The following is a 25,251-nucleotide window of genomic DNA, read 5'->3' as shown; positions in this document are numbered from 1 at the left end:
AATAGACAAATCCACAGAGAGAAATTAGATGAGTGGTTGCTGGGGCTGAGGGGAGGCAGAGAAAGTGACTGCTACCAGATACAGGGCTTCTCTTAGGGTGGTGGAAATGTTCTGGAACTGGTTAGTGGTGATGGTTGCACAAATTTGGGCATATACCAAAAACTACACTGAATTGTATACTTTAAAGGGTGAATTTTATGGTGTGTGAATTGTATCTCAAAGATGGGCTGGTTGCAACTTGCACAGTCAGGCTCCACTGCTGGTTTGATGATGATGGTCCCTATTGTTCCCTGCTGAGGCTGCAGGTTGGCAGCGGTGGGAAGCCTGTTTCCACCTTCTGTGAGTCAGGCTTTTGCCAGCACTTTCAGGGAAGCCCCCTCGTTGTTCTCATAGGAGAGGTTCCAGGATGTAGAGACCTGTGGGTGCATGTGTGAGCCACCAGGCTTCATTTCTAGTGGGGTGCCATCTCTTTCTTTTTTGCTAACCCCCACCTCTCTTTTCTGCCCCTGCCTCCCCCACCACAGGTTTGGTTCCGTGGCTCCAGATGGACAGTACCATTCACCTATTGAGAACAACAGTGAAAGATTCAATGCGATGCTGGCAGCGTAGACCCGCTCCAAATTAGCGGTGACATCCAAGCGATGGCCGGCATGAAGGTAGTTGAGCCTGGTTTTAATTTACCTCACTGTTTGTTCTCTGCGTGTTCCAGGGAGGGGTGACAGTTTCAGGAGCCAGGGCTCCTTGAGCCATGGTTGGTGTTACGAGGCTGGGGTCACTGGTGGGTGCTGGACTGTGCCAGTTGGCCACCCACACACAGAGTATTTCTGTGCTCCTGTGGGAACGGTGTACCTAACCCTCTGCGCTCCCGTGGGAACGGCGTACCTAACCCTCTGCGCTCCCGTGGGAACGGCGTACCTAACCCTCTGCGCTCCCGTGGGAATGGCGTACCTAACCCTCTGCGCTCCCGTGGGAACGGCGTACCTAACCCTCTGCGCTCCCGTGGGAACGGCGTACCTAACCCTCTGCGCTCCCGTGGGAACGGCGTACCTAACCCTGTGCAGCTGCATCCCAGGTGGGGCTGCCGAGCACCCTGGATACAAGATGCACGTGTGGCCACGGAGCCAGAAGAGACAACCCAGGTGACGGGTGCTCAGAACAAACACCTGTGGGAGAATCAGCTCGAGCTGCCTTGTGTGGGTGAAGGTTGGCATGACTTGCTAAGTCCATCTGGGAGTGTTTGTCTTCATGTGGCTCTTTGGGGTGTGACATTCTCCATCACAGGTTGGGGTTCATGAAGCCAGACTTCTGGAAGAATTTCTGCTCCTCTTGGCTCCCACGCCCCCAGGTGCTGGGTTGGAAAGAGCAGATGGGAGAGAAAAGCTTTGGAGCACACCCCCGCCACCCCGCAAGGGCTCAGCCCCATCTCGTTCTCTGGCCCCTCTGTCTCCATGAGGGAAAAGCCTGCTCGAAGCTGCACTGAGCTGGGAGAAAGATGGAGAGTCCCCATGAATATACGTGCGTGGCTTGAATCCAGCATTTCCGTCAAGAAGGAATAGCTTTCATCCACCTGACCCCTGGTCTGACATCAGCACGCAACTGTCTGAAGAGCATGGAAAGACTCCTGCTCAGTTCTGCAGGGTCTGTCACGCTTTACAGACGCTGCCCTGACCCAGGCTTTCTGATGCCGGCTGCTCTCCTCAGGAGTGAGAACAGCAGTGACACTGTAAACACGCACACACAGGAGCAGGCGAATGGCCTTCTGTCTGCCCGAGGGCGTGTGCTCCTGTGCCTGCTTTGAGGTGGCTCTTTAAGCAAGGGAGGTAGGTTGTTCAGTATGGAAGTCGATGCTAGTCAGTGGCCCAGCTGGTCCCTTGGCAGAAACTCCTGACGAATGAGGCACCTGGAGAGCCCCCTGATGGAGACGGTATGTTGAGGACACAGGGTCAAAGTGCTGAGGAAAGCTGGCTCTTCTTCAAGTCTGATAGAAATCACTTCAGCCACTTTCAGGATCCCAGAAAGAGGCCAAATGAGAGAAGCCAAATTAGTCTAGAATTGCGTGGGAGAGAAGGCGGGATAAAAATCGCATCCAGGGTTAGCTGAAGCCGTCTTAACAGCCTCTATACAACATCCCCCATAACTGTAGCAGCCTTTACACGGTCCTGACTGCAGGTCCCTCTGAGGACAGTGTTGCCATAAATATAAAAATGACAGCCTGTCTGTGGCCAGACAGGCTGTGGTAGAACCCCTGAGCCGTTACCTGTTTTGGAGGGGATGGTGGTATGTGAAGCGCACCTACGCCTCCAGCAGCCCCATGAGTCCATCGACAATTGTGGTGGGGTCCTGAGGACAAGGTGTGGGGTAGTGGAGACGGGGCAGAAGGAGAGATCTTCCTGGAGACACTTGATTTTAAACGTCATCAGACCTTGAGTGGTGGGCAAGGTGGTGGGGAAGGAGACCAGTGGATGGTTTTAAAGGCACGTTCTCTTTATTATGTTGAACATTATAGAGGAGCCAGCCTCTGTCACCCAGGTAGAGGTGATCCAGGGGGCTTGGGCCACATCTGGATCAATTCCTTGTTGGCCGTCTAATGGCCATGCTTCATTCCTGGCAATGTGGAGGTGAAACGCTGAGCACGGGCTCTGAGGTCAGAGGATCCCAAGCTCAAATTTCAGACACAGGGACAGTGGGGCCACGGGCAGGTCAGTAGCCCTCTCTGAGCCTCAGTTTCTTCACCTGTAAAATGGGCCTTGTGATGATTGTGAGGCATGAGTGAGGTGACGTATGGACTGTGCTGGCATGGAGCACGTGGTCAACAGCTGGATGCTCTTACTACTGGGAGCTACTGCTGTTACCAGGAAGACAGGAGTTGGCTGTAAGAAAGGAATAAATGGACGTTTCGGTGAGACAATTGCCTGGAGTCCTGGCCTCTAGGTAACCCAGTGACCTGAAATGTCTCGCGGACGTGATGGGCCCCTTGAATTTCCCCAGTCGGCCCCAGTTGCCTATGCTGCACCTCTCCGGGAGCCCAGGGGCCCCTGCGCAGAGCCTGCCGGCCCCCAGACCCAGCTCATCCTGCACCCCAGAAGTGACCGCCCCTGGCCGGTGTGATCTCATCCCAGTGTCTCTGGTGAGTGTGGTTTCACTGCCCTTCTTGGCAGCTTCTCTGCTCCTGTGGCTCTGACCCGTGACATATGCTTCCCCAGCGGAAACCTTAGCCGTTCCTGCTCTCTCACTGATGAGTGGAAAAACTGATCCGTTCTCCTGCGTGCGTTCCGTGTGCGTTAGAAAACTGTCACCACAGCTCCCCACGGTGACATTTGTTCAGGGCGGAGCACTCCCAGTGCTTTTAAACTTTGCCCAGATGTCTAGGTTTTCATGGCTTTCCTTAGTACTTTCAGGTTTTCTCTTAAAGTCTCGCCAGAGCAGCTTTCCTCTCATTTCTGCCCCAAACTCCATGCCGAGTTGAATGACTCGCAGGAACACAAGAAGGGAACTGAGGTGGCCGGCAGGAGTGGGGGCGGGGGTTTGAGAGAACTCCTCGGCCTAAGTGGGCAGGCTTGAGAGCCTTCCTTTTCAGAAGGAGGCAGGAAGCTGGGAGCGTCACTGTGAGTTTGGAGGGCAGAAGCAGAGGGAGTGTGAAATAGAAGCTTTGGGTTGATTTTTCACGGAAGTAAATATTTCACCACAAGTAAGTCTCCACTCTCAAGAGTCTCCCTAATCTTTTAAATAGGCTCCCTGGATGGCGCAAACTGTTAATCGCTCAACCACTATGTGGAAGGTGGGTGGTTTTTTTTAGAGGTGCCTCAGAAGTATGGCCTGGCAGTTTGCTTCCAAAGGTCATAGCCATGAAAACTCCGTGGAGCACAGTTCTGCTCGGCAGTACGGGGGTCACCATGAGCCGGAATCGACTTTTGAGCTAGGTGTCAGCAGTAGCCGAGCCCCACACTGAGATTTGGTGATAACGCAGGCAGGCCTGGGGTGGGGCCCGAGAATTTCCATTTCCTTTCTAACAAGTTCCTGGGGATGCTGCTGCTGCTGGTCGGGGACCACACCTTGAGACCCCAGCGCAGGACAGATGGATACAGTTGTAAATTCTCAGCACCGTCCCAGTCACCTTGGCACCCTTTGTGGCCTCCCAGTGCCCCCAGGATCAAGGGCCACGTTCTCATCGTGTCTCCAGGCCCTTTGTGACCTGGCCCTGCCTGCCTCTCAACCCCGTCACTCCACCCCTTCTCACCACTGGTCCTTGCTCCTGCTTTTCGTTACTCTGGGGGCCTCTCACATGCCCCCATCTCTGCAGGGCTAACCTTCACGGACATTTCAGAGCTCAGGCATTGTCCTTCAGAAAGGCTGTGCGAGTCCCTCCAGCCTGCACCTGGTCCCTCTGTCGTCTGTCCCATTGGAACCTACCTTTTGCCCTTGCAGTGCTCATTACAGCTATAATTAACAGTGTAATAGGCAATTTCTGTCTCCTTTTTTTTTGCTAGACTGAAAGTGCTGTGAGCCCCCCGACTCACTGCCACGTGCTTGGCTCCCCACAGTGGTGGGCACATAGTAGGCACGCAGCAAGTAGGAGCTGGAGGGAGGGGTGGGGGAGGGGTGGAGGGAGGGGTGGGGGAGGGGTGGAGGGAGGGGTGGAGGGAGGGGTGGAGGGAGGGGTGAGGGAGGGGTGGAGGGAGGGATGAGGGAGGGGTGGGGAGGGGTGGAGGGAGGGGTGGGGGAGGGGTGGGGGAGGGGTGGAGGGAGGGGTGGGGGAGGGGTGGAGGGAGGGGTGGAGGGAGGGGTGGGGGAGGGGTGGAGGGAGGGGTGGAGGGAGGGATGAGGGAGGGGTGGGGAGGGGTGGAGGGAGGGGTGGAGGGAGGGGTGAGGGAGGGGTGGAGGGAGGGATGAGGGAGGGGTGGGGAGGGGTGGAGGGAGGGGTGGGGGAGGGGTGGAGGGAGGGATGAGGGAGGGGTGGGGAGGGGTGGAGGGAGGGGTGGAGGGAGGGGTGAGGGAGGGGTGGAGGGAGGGATGAGGGAGGGGTGGGGAGGGGTGGAGGGAGGGGTGGGGGAGGGGTGGGGGAGGGGTGGAGGGAGGGGTGGGGGAGGGGTGGAGGGAGGGGTGGAGGGAGGGGTGGAGGGAGGGGTGGGGGAGGGGTGGGGGAGGGGTGGGGGAGGGGTGGAGGGAGGGGTGGGGGAGGGGTGGAGGGAGGGGTGGAGGGAGGGGTGGGGGAGGGGTGGAGGGAGGGATGAGGGAGGGGTGGGGAGGGGTGGGGGAGGGGTGGGGGAGGGGTGAGGGAGGGCCGAGTGTGGAACCAGGACGCACACTCAGAGCATCGACATGGTTCTCCGCAGAGCTGACCAGTTGCCATGGAGCCGATTCTGACCCATGATGACCCCATGTGTGTGAGAGCAGAACTGTGCTCCACAGGGGCTTCAGTAGCTGAGTTTTTGGAAGTAGATTGCCAGGTCTTTCTTCTGAGGTGCCTCTGGTTGGATTTGAACCTGCAGTGTTTCAGTTAGCAGCCAAGTGCTTTAGCTGTTTGCACTATGGAGGGATTTCTAGCAGAGGTGAGTTCTCAATAAATGTTGACTGATGCCCTTACACCCTGCGACCCCTTAGCCAGGTCCCACCTTGGCTGGGGTGAAGGGTGCTCCTGCCTCTTCATTCTGGTTCTGGACTGTCCGTGGTCCAGAACAGTGAGCCTCTTTTTTGCTTCCTGTCAAGGCAGCAGACAGTTACTGTTTATTCCGTCCCAGGCACTGGATTGATACGTGCTGCACACACCCGTGCTCACTCAGCGCTGTGTGTGGGCTCTGTGTCATGGTCGCTCCAGCTGGGAGCAGAGGTCCCGGTGGCTGGGCGACCTGCTGGGGGTGAGTGTGCCTCATGAGCACAGCAGTGACATGTAGGCCCCCCCTGGTTTGCATGTTGAACGCAGCTCAGGATTCTGCACTGTCTTCAGAGATAAGTTTATGAAGACGAACACTCACGAACTGGTCCTGGACCAGGGATTGCTGAGACGCCTGCTGACACAGCATGCTTGCCAGAAAGCGCCATTTCTGTTGAGAAAATTACTAATAATTCTCATTTCTGGGAGTGGAGTAATCGGTGGCCCTTGTTTGTCTCACCTGATTTTGGTCACTCCGCGTGTGCCTGGTGAGGCTGCCATGGTGAGGAGCGTGTCAGGTATGGGCTCCCTGTGTCATGGGGTTGGGCGGTCAGTCAGGAGGGCCTGGGGGAGGGGAGGATGAACCCCTGGGCCTCCCTTATCACAGGAACAACCCCACAGAGGACATGTGCTGGGAGTCAAGAGACTCCATCCTGTCAGGGTGGTGGGGGGCCGCACCCAAATCTGGGCTCTTTGAGTTTAGGGCAGGGAGGAGATGGGGCAGCCATGGGCCCCAGGGACAGGCCGGCACTCAGGATCTCTTGCTGCCGTTGGTGGTATGTATTGATGTCCCAGGGCCCTGGGGCTCTGTCACAAAGTACCATAAATTGGGTGGCTTATAAGGACAGGAATTTATTGTCTCACAATTCTGGAGGCTGGGAAGCCCGAATTCAGGATGTCGTCAGGGCCATGTTCTCTCCAAAGTCTCCCGGGGAAGAGCCTTTCTTGCCTGCCTCAGTGTCTGGTAGTCTTAGGCATTCCTTGGCATGTGGATGCACCGTCCCTCTGCGTCTCTGGGCCTGTCTTGTCTTTTACAGGGACACCAGTCGTATTGGATTAAGACCCACCCTTCTCCAGTGTGGCCTCATGCTAGCTTGACTGATAAGATCCTCAAAGATCTTATTTCCTAACAAGGTCATATAGATTATGACTTTAGCAAATTTTTTTTTTTTTTTGGCACAATTCAATCCATAACATGATGTGACACTGTTGTGCAGTGGAGAGATCTTGGGCTTAATTTCAGTTCTTCTGAGCATTAGTTTTCTCCTTGGTAAAAATGAGGCAAAAAATAGCCATTTATTAGAAACATTGTGAAAATTCAGTGAGGCACTGCGTGTGAGTGCACAGCTTGCTTTCTCTTCCACAACTATCACCACCGTAAACACCACTACCGCCATTACAGCCGCTGTTGCTCTGTGACGTTTAGTGAACGCCTACTATGATTCAGTCAAAGTGCATCACGTGTGCTTGACTCATTTCTCTTCATAACAACTCTGAGATGGTTCCGTGAATATGTGGGGAAACTGAGGCATGAGAAGGTAAAGGGATTTGAAGAGGCATAAACTGTGCGTTGGTTGACCCTAATGGTCCTTGTTACGAGGAAAGAGATGGCCCTCTGTTTGCCAGGATGGTCACAGCATGTTGTGTAGGTAGAATGAACATGTAAATATTACTGAAAACCAAAACAAAACCAAAGCCGTTGCCATCGAGTTGATTCCGACTCATAGCGACCCTATAGGATAGAGTAAAACTGCCCCACAGAGTTTCCAGGGAACACCTGGTGGATTTGAACTGCCGACACTTTGGTTAGCAGCCGTAGCACTTAACCACTACACCACCAGAGTGTCCAAAAAATATTACTGAAAGATACAGCAAAATCAAGTAGGGACAGAGGCAGCTAAAAGCAATACATGCACAATGAGAAGCCAGAGCTGCCGGGGTTTTAGCTAAGTTATAACTTAGGGGCCTGCATAGCCCTAAACTGGCCAGTGAATCCTTGGGTTAGGAAGAGCCTCACCAGGAGACATCAGCCAGGATTACAGCTGGTGGGAGCCATGCTTCACTGTCTTATCCCTGGGGCTCAGCGCTGAGCTGGGCAAAGAGAAGGTGCCTGGTACAAGTTTTTTCAGTTGAATTGAGTGGGTTGGCATGCCTGGAAACAGCCGGAATACAGTGCCTGCTCTAGACTGTACAGCGAGCCACTAAGAGCAGGGGCTCTGAGCGTGAAGCAGACTCTGGGATTACACCCTGGCTCTTTATGACCTTGGCAAGTTAGTGAACTACCCCTTGCCTCTAAAAATAATAGCAACACTCTCTTCTAGAGCGATGTGAGGCCTGAGCGAGGTTAGGCCTGTAATGTGCATGCGAGACTGCCTGCATATACTGTCTTCAGTACAGATGGGCTATTATTGCAGGGGTGTGGAAGCCTGGACAATCAGGTTTGGATTCCATCTTGGTTTACAGCACACGCCGACCCCTCACTGGCAGGGGTGCGTGGAGCTGGGGGTGGAAAATGATGAGGCTGAGTCTGGATGTAGTTGAGAAGCTGCTGTGGCTGAGCAGAGTCTGCCCTGGGTGTGGGAGGGGAGCAGTGGGAGCCACGTCATCTGGCTTTCCTCCTGGGGTTCAGTGAACCCAGGACACGTTGTCTTGAGAAAAGAGTAAAGAGACTGAATGACCATCTTCAAGTCATAAAAGGTTGCGGGATGTAAGATGGCAGCTTTTTCCATCTCCTGGAGCTGAAGGGAGACAAAGAGAAGGAGCTGAAAGGGGACAAAGGGAAGAAGGCACTGAGGGAGACAAAGGAAGAAGGAGCTGAAGGGAGACAAAGGAGGAAGGAGCTGAAGGGAGACAAAGGAAGAAGGAGCTGAAGGGAGGGCAAGGGAAGAAGGAGCTGAAGGGAGACAAAGGAAGAAGGAGCTGAAGGGAGACAAAGGAAGAAGGTGCTGAAGGGAGACAAAGGAAGAAGGAGCTGAAGGGAGGCAAAGGAAGAAGGTGCTGAAGGGAGACAAAGGAAGAAGGAGCTGAAGGGAGACAAAGGAAGAAGGTGCTGAAGGGAGGCAAAGGAAGAAGGTGCTGAAGGGAGACAAAGGAAGAAGGAGCTGAAGGGAGACAGGAAGAAGGTGCTGAAGGGAGACAAATGAAGAAGGAGCTGAAGGGAGACAAAGGAAGAAGGAGCTGAAGGGAGACAAAGGAAGAAGGAGCTGAAGGGAGGCAAAGGAAGAAGGCACTGAGGGAGACAAAGGAAGAAGGAGCTGAAGGGAGACAAAGGAGGAAGGAGCTGAAGGGAGACAAAGGAAGAAGGAGCTGAAGGGAGGGCAAGGGAAGAAGGTGCTGAAGGGAGACAAAGGAAGAAGGAGCTGAAGGGAGGCAAAGGAAGAAGGTGCTGAAGGGAGACAAAGGAAGAAGGAGCTGAAGGGAGACAGGAAGAAGGTGCTGAAGGGAGACAAATGAAGAAGGAGCTGAAGGGAGACAAAGGAAGAAGGAGCTGAAGGGAGACAAAGGAAGAAGGAGCTGAAGGGAGGCAAAGGAAGAAGGAGCTGAAGGGAGACAAAGGAAGAAGGAGCTGAAGGGAGGCAAAGGAAGAAGGAGTTGAAGGGAGACAAAGGAAGAAGGTGCTGAAGGGAGACAAAGGAAGAAGGTGCTGAAGGGAGACAAATGAAGAAGGTGCTGAAGGGAGACAAAGGAAGAAGGTGCTGAAGGGAGACAAAGGAAGAAGGAGCTGAAGGGAGACAAAGGAAGAAGGAGCTGAAGGGAAGCAAAGGAAGAAGGAGCTGAAGGGAGACAAAGGAAGAAGGTGCTGAAGGGAGACAAAGGAAGAAGGAGCTGAAGGGAGACAAAGGAAGAAGGAGCTGAAGGGAGGCAAAGGAAGAAGGAGCTGAAGGGAGACAAAGGAAGAAGGTGCTGAAGGGAGACAAAGGAAGAAGGAGCTGAAGGGAGACAAAGGAAGAAGGAGCTGAAGGGAGGCAAAGGAAGAAGGAGCTGAAGGGAGACAAAGGAAGAAGGTGCTGAAGGGAGACAAAGGAAGAAGGAGCTGAAGGGAGACAAAGGAAGAAGGAGCTGAAGGGAGGCAAAGGAAGAAGGAGCTGAAGGGAGACAAAGGAAGAAGGTGCTGAAGGGAGACAAAGGAAGAAGGTGCTGAAGGGAGACAAAGGAAGAAGGTGCTGAAGGGAGACAAAGGAAGAAGGTGCTGAAGGGAGACAAAGGAAGAAGGAGCTGAAGGGAGACAAAGGAAGAAGGTGCTGAAGGGAGACAAAGGAAGAAGGAGCTGAAGGGAGACAAAGGAAGAAGGAGCTGAAGGGAGACAAAGGAAGAAGGTGCTGAAGGGAGACAAAGGAAGAAGGTGCTGAAGGGAGACAAAGGAAGAAGGAGCTGAAGGGAGACAAAGGGAAGAAGGTGGTTTTGGTTGGGACAGTCAGAACTTGAATTAGACAGGTGGGAACCTTTCCTGACAGTGAGCACTGCTGGACAAGTGGCTGAAGTCTGCTTTCTCAGGAGGGTATCTTGCCCCTTTTGATCAGGGCTTGGGGATAATGTGCTGTTAAATTACCTTTTGAGGCCTTCTTACTGTAGGATTCCATGGCCAGAGCCCCCTGCCCATCAGGGAGGATAGAACAACGGAGAAGAGGAGGCTGGAAGCATCCAGTTGTCCTGAATCAGAGGTGGCTGGCCAGTGGTTAGTATGGGGCCCTTCAGTTACGGTCATGGAGACTTGTGCTGGGTGAAGACAGAGCAGTGTGGGCTGTGTGTGCCTGCTGCTGTCTGCTCTTGCTTTGGACACAGCCCCAGCGATGACCCTCACAGCATCTCCAGTTCTCACACTGGCATCTGTCTGCTGGTCATCTGGCTCTACAGTGCCCTGCCTGTGGGGTTCAGTCACCGACTGGGACTGGTCAGCTGGTGTCAGGGTGTGACGTTCCACCTGTCCTGATGGCCAGTGAACCAGATGCTAGGATGCTTGCCCCTGAGCTGAAGATCACTCAGTCACCTTAAATTAATCCTCTTAACTTTGTGGCCACCACTGTAAAGCTATCAGGTTTTTGTCTGTTTTCTTCTTGCAAGGAGGTCACCTGTTTTTCTTCTGAAAGTACTTTATGTTCGTCTATTCTTCTTACACCTCAAAATAAAGAAAACAAATTTCCTCACAACTAGACCAGTAGGCAACATTATGATAAATGGAGAAAAGATTGAAGTTGCCAAGGATTTCATTTTACTTGGATCCACGATGAACACTCATGGAAGCAGCAGTCAAAAAATCAAAAGTCATGTTGCATTGGGCGTTGTTAAAAAGCAAAGACGTCACTTTGAGGGCCAAGGTGTGCCTGACCCAAGCCATGGTGTTTTTAGTCACCTCATATGTGTGCGAAAGCTGGACAATGAATAAGGAAGACCAAAGAAGAACTTGAATTATGGTGTTGGTGAAGAATATTGAATATACCGTGGACTGCAAGAAGAACAAACAAATCTGTCTTGGAAGAAGTACAGCCAGAGTGCTTCTTAGAAGAGAGGATGGTGAGACTTCATCTCATGTACTTTGGACATGTTATCAGGAGGGACCAGTCCCTGGAGAAGGACAGCATGCTTGGTAAAGTGGAGGGTCAGAGAAAGAGACCCTCAATGAGATGGCTTGACACAGTGGCTGCAACAATGAGCTCAAGCATAGCAATGATTGTGAGGACGGCACAGGACCAGGCAATGTTTCATGCTGTTGTACAAAGGGGTCGCTGTGAGTTGGAGCCAACGGGACAGCACTAACAGTCCTTCTTGTCACTTAGATTGAACCCATTGTTATTATTACCAACAGAACGCTTAGTCAGCAGGGATTGTGTCTTCTTACTGTCTCAGTACAGGGCTTAGGAGAGCATTAAATGTCATGGAAGTCTTTTCATGCTGCTTTCCATCCATCCGTCCATCCATCCGTCCGTCTACCCACTCATCCAACTGTCTGTCCACCCCTCTGTCCATTCGCCCATCTGTCCTTCTGTCCATTCATCCATCCATCTACCCACCCACATAACTATTTCACTATTGAAGACCCTGAACACAAGAGTGATCAGTTCATGTATGATTTAGTAGGTAACAGGGAGATGGATTGACACTGGCTGCAACAGTGGGCTCAAACGGCAATGGCAGGGAAGACGGTGGAGGACCGGGCAGTGTTTCGTTCTGTTGTACCTGCGGTTGCTGTGAGTCGGAACCAAGTCGATGGAACCTAACAACAACAACAGGGAGCTGTGGAATGTCCTAGAAAAAGCCGTCATCTACCTGATAGACACATTTCACAAAGCCTCCCTAGGCAGGAGTGTGGAAAGAGAAGCCAGAGGCACACACCATCTTCCAGGTCCTGGCCCTTTTCCAGCAGTAGAGGGCTGAATAAGGAGCATCTCTGTGGAGCCTTATCCATAGGAGGCCTCTTAGAATTGGATTGGGTTGGATAGGAGTTGAAACCCCTAGTGAGCACAGTGAGCCTTCTGTCCTCCCAGTGTGCTGTAATGGAGAGGGTGGGGTGCTGGCAAGGGGTTCAGGGTTGACGCCAAGGACAGTTGAGGACTGGGAGGCCATGGAGCCTCTTTAATTAGACGTCTTCCATACCTTTACTGAATATAATAGAATCAAGGTAATAACCAAGTGCAATAAAGTTAAAACCACAGACTTTTTTTTTAAGTGTCGAAGCTCTGCGACTCTAAATCGAGATGTGGGTTCCCTGTAGTAACATCTTGAGACTACATGGTACTCACAAAACCAAAAAACCCACTGCCTTCGAGTTGATTCCAACTCACAGCGACCCTATAGGACAGAGTAGAACTGCCCCACAGAGTTTCCAGGGAGCGCCTGGTGGATTTGAACCGCCGACACTTTGGCTAGCAGCCGTAGCACTTAACCACTAGGCCACCAGGTTTCTCATGGTGCTCACAGGGAGTGCTTGTTGGAATTGAGGAGGTAAGGGTGGCTGATCGTCATTCTGCTGGCGCTTTTGGAGCATTGTGGGTCCTTAGTGCACGGAGAGCAGCACTGGAGAGTTGAAAATTGTGGCTCATCGGAGTCAGATTTTTGGTTAGTTGTGCCGCATGTTTGCCGTGCGTGTGCTCCGAAGCAGCGGGTTTACACTGCTCATTCCGTTTCTCGCGTGGCCTTATTTTTTCTTTAGCTTGCATCCTCATACATATGCAGACGTGGGGAGCAGAGTGACAGGACCTGCTTAGATGCTGGGGAAGTCTGTGGGATGAAGGTTTTAGCCTGCATGACCCTCAGAGGGGCCATCTGTGAACCTTCACTCGTTTCGCTTGCGGTGCAGGAACTTCCTGCGCTTGACCACCAGAGGGCGGCAAACACCATAATCACGTGCAGATTCTTTCCCTTAACGTTTCTTTAAGCCAGTAGGTAAGAAGCCCTGGGGTTCTGCCGCTCTCATCAATTTATTCAGCTTGCTGTCAGCTCCGAGGGTTGACTTTTAAAGAGTAGTCAGTAGGTGTGTCAGATGAGCAACTGTTTGGCTTAAGACCAGTTAGTGTTCGTAGGATGCAGTTATTTTGATGACTCTTCAAGATATAATTTGACTCACAAATGTCTGAAAAAATAAGTTTGCAGCATCTTGGTTGGGTATAAAGATGGTTAATTTTTTTTTTTCTGGTGTTTCCATGGCAGTTCTTTACGTTTTTAACAATTGAGTTTAAACGTGTGTTTTTTAAGAGATAGATCTGCCTTTTTCTCCAGAGACAAAAGATCTAAGGATACTTGTCTTAGTCATCTAGTGCTGCTATAACAGAAATACCACACAAGTGAATCCCCTTAACAAAGAGAAATTTATTTCCTCACAGTAAAGTAGGTTAAAAGTCGAAATTCAGGGCATCAGCTCCAGGGCACAGCTTTCTGTCTCTGTCAGCCCTGGAGGAAGGTCTTTGTCCTCAATCTTCCCCTGGTTGAGGAGCTTCTCAGGCACAGGGACCCCGGGTCCAAAGGACGCACTCTGCTCCTGGTGCTGTTTTTTTGGTGGTATGAGGTCCCCAACTCTCTGCTTGCTTCCCTTTCCTTTTTATCTCTTGAGAGATAAAAGGTGGTGCAGGCCACACCCCAGGGAAACTCCCTTTACATTGGCTCAGGGATGTGACTTGGTAAGGGTTTTACAATCCCACCCTAATCATCTTAACGTAAAATTACACTCGTAAAATGGAGGACAACCACAGAATTTTTCCTAACCAAGTTGACACCTATTTTTTGGGGGACACAACTCAATCCATGACAATACCGAGGTACGTAGCTCATGACGTGTATGTGAAATGGGTATTTTAAAAAAAGAGCTGCCATTTTGAATTTACTTTAATTCTGTGAACACCCGTTGAATGCCTTCCTTGACTGGGTCACCGCGGTGGTGCTACGAGGTAATTAGAGATGACCTGGAGCTGCTGTGAGCTCTCCAGGGGATCCTGGTGCATCCAGGTAGCTGAGATGTTGCAACATGGTGAGGAAGACTCCAGGGTGTACACTGGCTGGGGGGTGAAGGTGCTGGTAATGGGGTACTGAGAAAGTTGTGGGATTTTTGTGATTGGAAGGGACCTCAAAGGTCAGAGTCCAACATATAGCTTCTATGGAAACATTTCTAAATGAGGCCTCTGTCTTTCTAGCACAGTGACCTAACAGTGGGCGTCCAGCCCTTCCCCACTGAGTGGAGTTTCCAGGTCACATCCACAGGTGGACAGCCCAAGGGCACACAGTGATGTAAAGAGTTTTCCAGGCTGTAGGAGAGGAAAGTTCTAGGGCATCCTTCCCCATTTGATGTGGCCCAAGAATGTCAGATGTTTGTGACCGTGACAACATTTCAGGGAACAGAGCTCCCTGTGACTAAGTCATCAAAGGCTGAGCAGGCCTTGTAGGAAACCCCAGCCCCCTCGAGCTCTGGATTGTGGCCATGGCAGCTGTGAGTGAGTAGTCATGCTCACACAAGTGTAGATGGCTTCCAAGTTGCTCCAGGCCTGGGTCCTGCTTGGGAGAGGGCTTGCCCTCCTGATCCCTGGCAGGTAGAGAGGGTGCCCAGGCTGCAGCTGTGACCTCTGGAGACCGTCACCTGTGCCATCTGGAAGGGTGATTGATGGCTGACCTGCTGCCCTTAAGAGCTTCTCCACCTGTATCTTGATATGCCATGTCTAATGAGGTGTTTACACAGGTCACCCCTCCTTTTCCTCATTCCACATTTCATCATGCCATCCCTGCCAAATAAATCCATCCTTTGATAGTTATTTTTTTTTTAATTGAGAAAAGTAACAACAGCTCAAGTCATAGTCACTCACTTGTATTGAGTGATCCCTGCGTGAGGGAGACCGTTGTGAGCATTTGACATATAGTTACTTGTTTAATCTTCACAGCAGCTCTGGGAGATGCGTGCTGTCATGATTCCCAGTTTCCAGGTGAGAGAAGTGAGGCATAAAAAAAGGGGGGAGCTCTTTGACTGTTCAGCACAGACCCTGCTCACTGGCATTTCTGGACGTCTCTGGCCCATGGTGGTATTTGCTTTGATTAACTAAACCAAGGATCCTTGGTGGTGCAGTGGTTAAGAGCTTGGCTGCTAACCAAAAAGATCAGCAGTTTGCATCCACCAGGTGCTCCTTGGAAACCCAATGGGGCACTTTCTGCTCTGTCTTATAGGATTGTTATGAGTTGGAATCAATTCGATGGCAATGGGTTTGGTTTTGGTTAAACCGAACCGAACCGAACCAAACCAAAGATCTTTAAAATCTGTTGTCCACATTTATAAACAGGTTGTCCACCCAAACCATGATTTGGCAGATGTCGAATGGTTAGTGGCTGGGCCAGAGTCCAGGCCTCTTTCCCCACTGTGACCTGAGACTGGTTTATTTTCCGGTGGCACTGCTGAATTTGCCTGGTAACTGTGTGTCCTGTGGTTTTGAGCATGTGTATGCTGGGGAGTAGGAGGGGCGAGGGGAGGCAGGTTGGTTCAGCCTTTATGTTGAATGTCCTTTTATGGGGACAAGTGTCATTTATAGTGAGCATTTATCGAGTGTGTACAACTTTGAGCTCAATCCAATGGAATGATTTTGAATGCCTCTGCCTTTACCTACTATAATGAAATTTAATAAGCTAAAATAAGTTCACACCTCCGTAGGTAAATTTTAAAAAGTGAATCGGGCCATTTAAGTTGATCCTCACAAAGCCCTAATATGCTGAGAAGCAAAATGATGGTTAGTGGAATATTTGTGTTATAATTTGTATACTACTTTGGATGAAATGATGACATAATGCTGTTAAATTTAAACTTTTAAATTTCTATAAAAATAATGTGTGCATATAAAAATAGTACATAAGGGTTTATGATGAAAAATAAGTCTTTCTGCCCCCATCAGGTACCACTCAGAAGAGTCAGGAACTCTTAACTATTTCTGGAGTTAGCTTTTCTGATAGTTACCAGCACACTCTAAAAGAAATATTTATATTGCTCTTTTTTGATTTATCAACTCCAGAAACTTCTACATTTTTTGCTACAAGAGGTGATACCTTAGTTCATTTATACAACACTCCATCTTAGTCCCCTTTTCCAATTTTTTCCTCTTACAATTTTTGATTTTTAGATTATTATTTTTATTTCTCTCAATGATTACCAGGTTACCCATAAATATTCTTAAGCTTTCATTTTCTCTCCTAATGACTCACCACTTTATTTCTCAACTCTTCTGCATCCACTGTTCACCTCTGTCACCTTTGTCTTTTACATTTTATTTGCAAATTTTATTTTGTTTTTATGTTTTCAAGGCTGAGGCATTTACATTTTGTTCTGTTACCACAATCTCCATTCTGGATTTCAGATTACCTTGTTATGGCTGGGGCTACGAAGCATAGTTCACTATAGAACTAACTAGTATGTAAGGATTGTATTTCCTCGCTGTACGTCCAACGTCACGACACCTTTAAAATTTGAAGGACAATATTTCTAGGGTCGAGGTCAAGTGAATTCAATTTTTATACACTCCGTAAATGTTACTCCTAAATAACGCTATAAATGCTCTGTTTTAGTTTGCTTGGTATTCAGATCATCACGTTTTTGTGAGGTTTTTTGTTTCTCCCGGAGCTTCCAATTGCCTTTCTTTTTTCCTGCTGGGAGAAGAAACACATGTTTTCAATACCATACAAGTAATATCTTCCAGATTCTCACTCCTTTGCATGTTGCCTAGCGTCATTCCTTTTCCCCTGAAGATTTTGTGGTGCCTGATGGCTTCTTGTTTTAATTTTGATTAATTGTTTCTAAGCCTGATACACAGCAGTCACCATCTAGGCATTTTTCTTTTCACTAGGTTTGCGGTAGTAGTTCAGTTTTTTCTTATATCTCATATTGCCTTTTTGCTTGGTTTTCTTCTGTGGTGTACCCTCAAGCAGTTTCTTCTGGAAGGGAGTGTGGGTGGTAATATTTTGATTCCTCATATGTCTGAAATGGTCTTTTACTCCCATATTTGACTGATAGTTTGGCTGAGACTTCTATGTTGAAAATAGTTTTTCCTCGAACTGTAAAGACATTGCTCCATTGTCTTACAGCATCAGATGTGCTCGCGGAGTGTCACGTGCTCCGCCGTGGGAGACTGTGCCTTGTCTCCGGAAGCTGTTTGTGTTGGGTGTGTAGAAATGTCTCATCAACATGTCTAGAAACTGTTTTTAATTTATTCTGCTTGGCATTTGGTTGTTGCTGTTAAGTGCCGTCAAGTCAATTCCAACTCATAATGACCCTGTAGGACAGAGTAGAACTGCCCCATAGGATTTCCAGGGAGTGGCTGGTGGATTCAAACTGCCGACCTTTTGCTTAGCAGCTGAGCTCTTAATCACTACAGTACCAGGGATCCTAGCATTTGAGGCGCTCTCAGTTTGAAAACTGGTATCTTTTCTCATTCTGGGGAAGATTCCTTTACCAGTTCTTTGGTAATCCTTTTTTTCCATTTTTCTCTGTTCTCTTAGAACTCTAGTTATTTGGAGGTTGGACTTTTTGGTTTGGTTGCCTTTTTCTTATTTTTTCCTTCAAATTTCCCGACAGGATTTTCTCTAGCTCTGGACATTTTCCTGATGACGTGCTTTTATTTCTATAATTATTTTTAGTTTTCAAGATCTCCTTCTCTTGTCTGTTCCTTTTCTGCAGCATTGTGTTTTTGTTTTCTAAACGTGCTGGCTTCTGTAATCTCTCTGCAGATATCAACTGGAGATTGTTTTTTAGGGTTCTGTTTCCTGGATTAGCTCTCTTTCATCTAGGGTCAGTTAGGATTAACTGGGAGATAGGGTTAGGGCATAGAGGGACTGGAAACCAGCAATAATAATCAATGTGAAGTCTGTGCTGTAATGGGGCTATGAGTGGGAAAAGAGCAAGGGCTACCAGGTTAGCTTAAGCAATTCAGAGACAAGACCCTCAATGACATTATGCTGAATTTTGAAGGACACCTAGAAGTTGGTTGGGGAAGGACATTCCAGGCAGGGAGGAGACCATGTATGAAGGCACAAAGGTTCAATCGTGGGTTAACAGAGGGTTTAATGTGGCCACAGATCCTATGGCCTATTGAAAAGTTGCGGTGGGGATAAGTTGGATGAGTGTATGGGTAAGCTGAGATCATAATAGAAAAAGTTTCCTGACCTGTAGGGAGCCTGCGAAGGAAGAATTAGATACAGAAAAAGGACATGATCAGATTTCATTTTAGACAGACTGTCCTGGTAATCAGGTGGAGGATGGAGGGGAGGGTAGGCGTTTGGGGTGTTAATGGTGCAAGTGAGATGTAACGCACAGGGGTGTGGAAAGGGAAGGGACATGGCACCTGTGCACGGGACAGAATGGAGAGGCTCTGGGGACCAAGGATGGCAGAAGTCTGGTGACTGGGTGACTTGACCTCATCCAGGGAGTTGGAGGGGGGCACCTTCTCCACTTCTGTCAGTAAGGATTTCCCTTCAATATGCAAGTGACCTTCCACCACTCTTTCCTCCTCTACCACAGGGGCTGAGAGAGTTTGAAAGTAAGACCTGGAACTTCTGCCGCCTGCTCTGCCTGTCTCCCTCCTCCTTCCTCAGGGGCAGGTATTGAGTGCTAATCCCAGGGATGGCTCCATCTCCCGGGGAGGCCGCTTGCCCAGCCCCACCAGGACTGAGTGGTTCAGTGTGGTATTAGCAACCCTCCTGCTGGAGGCCCTCACCACTCGCTCCAGCCTGACTGGCATCAGTAAGAAGGCAGCGTTCTGGCCTCTGTCTGTCAGTCCTTAGTTTATTTCTCAGTTTGCACAAAGCAGGGGGTGGCTTGGAAACCCAGTATAGAGACCACAGAAAGGGGGGATGGCATTCATCCCCAGTGAGAAACTCTGTCCCCACTCCTGTGAGGATACGTAGAGACCCTGATGTGTTATTACATGGCTGGGGCAGGCGCAAACCCTGCCTGCCTTGTAGGGAATTTCCCCTGGCTCAGACTGTGGCTGGAGCAGGAAGAGGTAAACCGAGGATCCAGGCTTCCTGAGAGCTTCCGTGGAACCACTTTTATTTGAGGATCAGCAGGCTAGGGGTAAGTAGGTCTTGCCTGGGATGCCCTACCTCCAAGTCTGGTCGTCAGGAACGTCAGAGCAAAACCTGTGTCTTCTCAGTTGCTGTTGGCCCTGCTAGTCTTGGGATAGAGCCTGGCGCTCAGTGAACACTCAGTGAACGAATGAGAGGATGAGTGAATGAATGAATGAATACAGTGATAAAGAGGAGGCTGCAAGGCTCCAGGTCACAGCTCAGTCCAGATCATGGCTAGTGAAGACCTGGTAGGATTAAAAATGTGTTACGGGCACTGGTTGTTTAAAGGCACCTGAACCGAATCTTAGATACAGAAAATAAAAAAAATTTCATTTCTTATGTGTGTGTCGTAAATTTTGGACTTGCACAAATCTGGATATTTTACATCTGGACAGGTGGGCACCTGGGCACATCCTCTCTAGTCTTTACTTCCTGCAGCGTGCCCTGCTCCTTGCTCACCTTGCAGGGGAGCAATGGCGAGCCACTTGGCACCAACACCGTTGTCCCTGTGGCTGGAGTGCTATTCTGGGCTGGCGACTCAGAGGTCTGGGGGTGAGCATCTGCTCTCTAAACATGGGCTGTGTAATAAGATGAAAACTTCAGAGAGCAGCACTGGCCCCAAACTGGGTTAAAGGGGATTCTCTCCGGGCAAGGGAAGTTGATCTCCTGCTCCAACAGCGGAATGTGTGCAGTTCCTCAAACAGGCCACGCTGGGCCACCTCTGGCCCTGCACGGGCTGTACCACCTCTGGCTCTGTATGGGCCACGCCACCTGCCTGAGCTTTGCCCTCTCATTTCTCCTTCTGCCTGGTTCTCTCTTCACCCCTTCTGTCTAAGCCTAGATGTTTACCCTGGAAACCTACCTGCTCTGTGGCTGCCCTTCCCTCATGGGCCTCTCCCAGCACCCTCCCCCTTCCCAGCCCCACCCTGCCCTTGTGGGGTATCCTCCTTTTGCCCCATTAGACTGTTAGCTACCAGAGGGCAGGGACTTCACGGAGCACCAGGCACATTGGAGGCCCTCCATACGTACATATGAACTGAATTCAGTTCTGCGGACCCCCCCAGCCCATCACAAACATCATTTTGTTTTAATGAGGTCCAGGGGAAGGGAAAAGGATTGGATGCATGCTGAGTGCCTACAGTGGGCCAGACACTAGGTACCCTGCATGTGTTTCCTCCCTCATAGCGGCTATGACCTCATTCCTGTGGTATGGGTGAGAAACTGGCTCTGTGAGGTTGGGGAGCTTGCCTGGGGTCAAGCAGCTTGTGTGTGGCTCTGCAGAGTCCCCCGAGTGATTTGGCAGCACCACTGAACTCCTCTTGGCACAGACCCTCCAAGTGGGGGGCTGCACTGGAGAGCTAATGTGGATGTGTCAGGGGCCCACAGACACACGCCTTGTTGGCCACAAAGGGCACTGTCTTGAGGTTCCTGAAAACTTTCCTACCTTTTGCTTGAGTAACGGTGTTTCCTCTGACCTTTGGGCCAACCTGGTCCGTGATATATCCCCAAAACTCTCTACTGTCTGTCTCCAGGGTTGTGGGGTGGCCCTATACTGGAACTGGAGTTTTGCTCCCAGAAATATCACAGGTCAGGTAGTCCGGATGATGGGCGTTAGTTCCAGCGTGACCCTTTCAGGCCGTGTTTTCTTTATTCTTTTTCATCGGAAGAGAATGTTGTAGTGAACAGACTTAAAAAAAATATTTGCAAAGCTCATTTCTTTGTCTAATTAGCGTTGTAAGAATGATGTCCCAGTTTTTACGCTCGAATAAATAACTGTCGTGGTGTAAGGCGCCAAGGGGCGGGTTCACTGCAGCACTTTCTGTCTCTTGTTAGGCATCTCAGCCAATCTTTGTTTCGGCCCATGCCCCAGACTCCCTTTTAAAGAGCAGACCATCTCCTGCCGTGAGATACCTCCTGAACACTGAGCATCAAATCACTAGGAGTTCTCAGTGTGGAAAGTGTGCTCTCTGTCTCTACTCCATTTTTTAAGAAGGTGGGATTAAAAAAAGGGAGAGGAGACCTGCTAAATTAAGCTGGCCTTTGCTCTGACATAAACCCATGTTTGCATGTGACCTTAAAAAGCCCCCGATTCATTCACTACTGTGGGTGGATACAGAAAATGGATTTTAAGTCTCTGCCTTTAAGGGATTTTCAGTCTTGTTGGACAAGCAAAGTGCAGAGCTGGGACGATTCTGTGCCAGTGTTGAAGCCCTGGGAGCAAGCCGAAGTTCATGATCGGCCAAGGTTGCCTTGGCTGTGCTGCTGAAGCTACGGCCTGTTGGCCAGGCATTAAGCAAAGGACAGACTGTCCTTAGAAGTGTGATTTTTTGGAGCACCGAGGGGATCGTTCCACTGAGCACCTGCAGTGTTGTTCCTTTCTGGGCTTCGATTTTAAAGAGAGATCCAGATAAACTGCCAGCCTGGAGCGGGTACCCAGGACGTAAAGAGATTTGACACATGCTACACTAGGAATCGCCCCTGGGTGGGGAAAACTGTTTGCACTGTGCTGTTAGCCAAAAGGCTGGTGGTTCAGACCCACCCAGTGGTGCCAGGTAAGAAAGACCTGGCAATCTGCTGTTGTAAAGGTTAACCCATTGCCGTTGAGTCGATTCCGACTCATAGCGACCCCATAGGACAGAGTAGAACTGCTCTGTAGAATTTCCAAGGAGTGCCTGGTGGATTTGAACTGTAAGCCTTTTGCCTAGCAGCCGTAGCACTTAACCACTGTGCCACCAGGGTTTCCTCGTAAAGGTTAGAGCCAAGAAAACCCTATGGAGCAATTCTACTCTGTAACTCATAACAACTTGTCCTGAGTTGGATTGACTCAACAAAACTTTTTTTTTAATGCTAGGACTTGCTGGGCATCTGGGGGTGCTAAGCAAGGGAAAGAGAAGATCTTGTGGGGAGAGGCATGTTAGCAACTCTCCAGCAGACTGGAACAGTAGAGGCAACTGGGAAGGCCATTGGGACCAGATGATGGGAGGTCTTTCTTGCCTTGCTAAAGATTCTGCATTTTATCCTGTTGGCAATGAGGAGCCATTGATGGTTTCTGATGAGGGGTGGCATGAGACTAACTTGTGGTTTAGGACGTCCATTAGTTGGAATGAGAACATGGAATGGAGGGAAGCATGAGTTGGTGGGGGTGTCACGCAGGAGAGTGGAGGCTCAGGCAGGCGTTGGCTGAAGCTGGAGGCGTAGGAGACACTGAGCAGGAAGATGGAGCTCAGGAGGGACTCTGGGAAAAGCTTGCATTTAGGGGATAAGGCAGAGAGGATGACGGGAAATGCAAGAAACAGAGGAGAGAACTGGCAGGAGAACCAGAAGGTTATCACTTCATAGAAGGCAAAGGAGAGAATTCAAGAAGGAACCCTAACAGCGTTTGTTAAGTGATTCCCCATGCCAGACGTTGGGCGAAGTGCTTCACACATGTCATTTCTCTTAATTCTCAGAGGCTCCATGAGGTGGGAACTAACATGGATATTGTCTAGGCGAGGGACTGAGGGTCACAGCGTTAGGATCTGGGGAGGCAGTTGGTGTAAGACAGAATGTGGGCTCTGGCATGAGACAGGCTGGGTTTGAGTTCTTTCTGCCTCTGCCCTTGTTAGCTGTGTGGCTTTGTACTAGTTGCCATCAACTCTAACTCATGGTGGCCCATGTCTGTCAGAGTAGAATGTGCTTCACAGGCTAATTTGTCAGTCATAGATCTCCAGGCCATTGTTCTGAAGCACCTCTGGGTGGACTCGAACTTTCAGTGAGCATTGACTGTGCTAACCATTTCCACCACCCAGGAACTCTCTGTGGCCTTGTACAAATTATTTAACCTCTCCAAGCCTCAGGTTCCTCTTCTATAAACTAAACATAATGACCAGGCTCCTGAGGGATCCCTAAGGGGATTCACCTGATGCCTAACTCTCAGGAGCCCCTCCACAGACTTAGAATTGTCATGGTTATTTCATGATATCACCCAGCTGGTAAGTGGCAGACCTGAGATTTGAACCAGGGTCTGTGTGGGACCATAGCTTGCATGCACGCCTTCATCTGAGAGAGGTTACATGGGACAGGAGTTTGAATGTTTGTGGGGTTGAGGAATGGTGTTTTAAAGGTAGGAGTGACCCGAGCAAGTGTGAGCCCAGAGGGGAAAGAGGAGGTGGAGAGGGAGAGATTAATGCTGCCAGAGAGAGGGAGGATGACGGATGGGAAGGTCACAGGGAGACACGGCGACAGGACATGAAAACACAGGTGGAGGGGCGACCCTTGAAACCAGAGCAGATATTTCTTCCTCAGAGATAGGAGGGAGGGAAAGTCTGGAGACAGGAGACGCAGAGGAGTTTTCTAGCAGGACCAGGGAAGTTGAGGGCGTTCCACAGATGATTACTGTTCTCTCAGGAACGCAGAGGTATGGTCAAGGTCTGAGACGGGGAGCTGGGGTGGATGGGAATTCAGGAAGAGGAGGCTCTGTCTTCACAGCCATGGGAGGTGATAGAATGGGGAGGAGAGAGGGAGGAAGAGGGGGCTGTGGAAAGCATTGAAGACCTGGTCTTGAATGGCATGCCTTGGTCTAGCTTGTATTGGTGGCAGTGCCAGGCAATGATGTGGCTTGTTCTGGGAGCAGTAGTAGGGGAATGGGATGGTGGGGTTCACCCAGATTTGGGAATTCACTGGTTAGGCTGCAGCAGGACAGAGGAATGAGGGTGGCAGTGATGTGATGGCTGCTGGAGTCCAGGCTTTGGTGGGAAGGTGTGAATCACCGGACCAGGAGAGGAGGGTAGGAGGCTGTGAGAGGAAGAGAGACTGGTCAGAGGGGCAATTTCCTCCTTCCACTGAGTGACTGTTGCTGTCGTTGGGTGCTGCCTGACTCATAGTGACCTCATGTGACAGTAGAACTGTCCCATAGGACATCTGCTTTACAGGAGCAGATGGCCAGGTCTTTCTCCTGCAGAGCTGCTGGGTGGGTCCAAACAACCACCAACCTTATGGTTAGCAGGCGAACCCTTAACCATTACACCACCAGAACTCCTTATCGAGTAATTAAAAAAAACAAAAAACAGCCCATTACTGTTGATTCTGACTCATAGCAACCCTGAGGGACAGAGTAGAACTGCATCATAGGGTTTCCAAGGAGCGGCTGGCAGATTTGAACTGCCAGCCTTTTAGTTAGCAGCTGAGCTCTTAACCACTGCACCACCAGGGCTCCTACTGAGTGGTAAAAACCTGTTGCTGTCTGGTCGGTTCCGAACCGTAGATAGCATGTATGATCCACCTTCAGCTCTCATTTCTCGGTAAATACGAGGCATCTGTGTGAAAAACTTTATGGCAAGAATGGCTGTCTTATCTCATAAGCTGGATTGATGGCGCAGTGGTTAAGAGCGCTGCTGCTAACCAAAAGGTCTGCAGTTTGGATCCACCAGCTGTTCCTTGGAAACCCTACGGACAGTTCTAGCCTGTCCTATAGGGTCGCTAGGAGACGGAATCCACTCGACGGCAACAGGTTGGTTTGTGAGCCATTTGTCTAGTTTCTCTTCTGGTGTTTGTGCATTGTTATTAATGGTTTGTGTACTGTTTACGCCATGTATCAGGGCTCCTAGTGTTGTCCCTATTGTTTCTTCCATGATCTTTATCATTTAGATTTTGTATTTAGGTCTTTGACCCGTTTCAAGTTAGTTTTTGTGCGTAGTGTGAGGTATGGGTCTTGTTTCATTTTTTTGCAGATGGATATCCAGTTATGCCAGCACCATTTGTTAAAGAGACTGTCTTTTCCCCATTTAACTGACTTTGGGCCTTTGTCAAATATCAGCTGCTCATATGTGGGTGGATTTATGTCTGGATTCTCAATTCTATTCCATTGGTCTATGTATCTGTTGTTGTACCAGTACCAGGCTGTTTTGACTGATGTGGCGATATAATAGGTTCTAGAATCAGGTAGAATGAGGTCTCTCAATTTGTTCTTCTTTTTCAGAAATGCTTTACTTATCCAGGGCCCCTTTCCCTTCCACGTGAAGTTGGTGATTTTTTTTTCTCCGTCTCGTTAAAAAATGTCGTTGGAATTTGGATTGGGATTGGATTGTATCTGTAGATCAGTTTGG

General features: G+C 49.9%; 1 protein-coding gene across 1 annotated transcript in view; it reads left to right on the top strand.

The window, feature by feature from the left end:
* The window catches only part of ACOXL (acyl-CoA oxidase like), a 61,691-nt gene extending 61,037 nt beyond the window's left edge, over positions 1–654 (top strand). The window contains 1 exon segment of the mRNA XM_064269036.1: positions 525–654. Within this exon segment, the coding sequence (XP_064125106.1) occupies positions 525–654 (130 nt within the window).
* Positions 655–25,251: the final 24,597 nt, after the last annotated feature.

The sequence above is a fragment of the Loxodonta africana genome, chromosome 15 (assembly GCF_030014295.1).
Source record: "Loxodonta africana isolate mLoxAfr1 chromosome 15, mLoxAfr1.hap2, whole genome shotgun sequence".
NCBI lineage: Eukaryota > Metazoa > Chordata > Mammalia > Proboscidea > Elephantidae > Loxodonta > Loxodonta africana.
The sequence above is the reverse complement of the archived record's forward strand: the minus strand, read 5'-3'. Positions and strand labels throughout refer to the sequence as shown.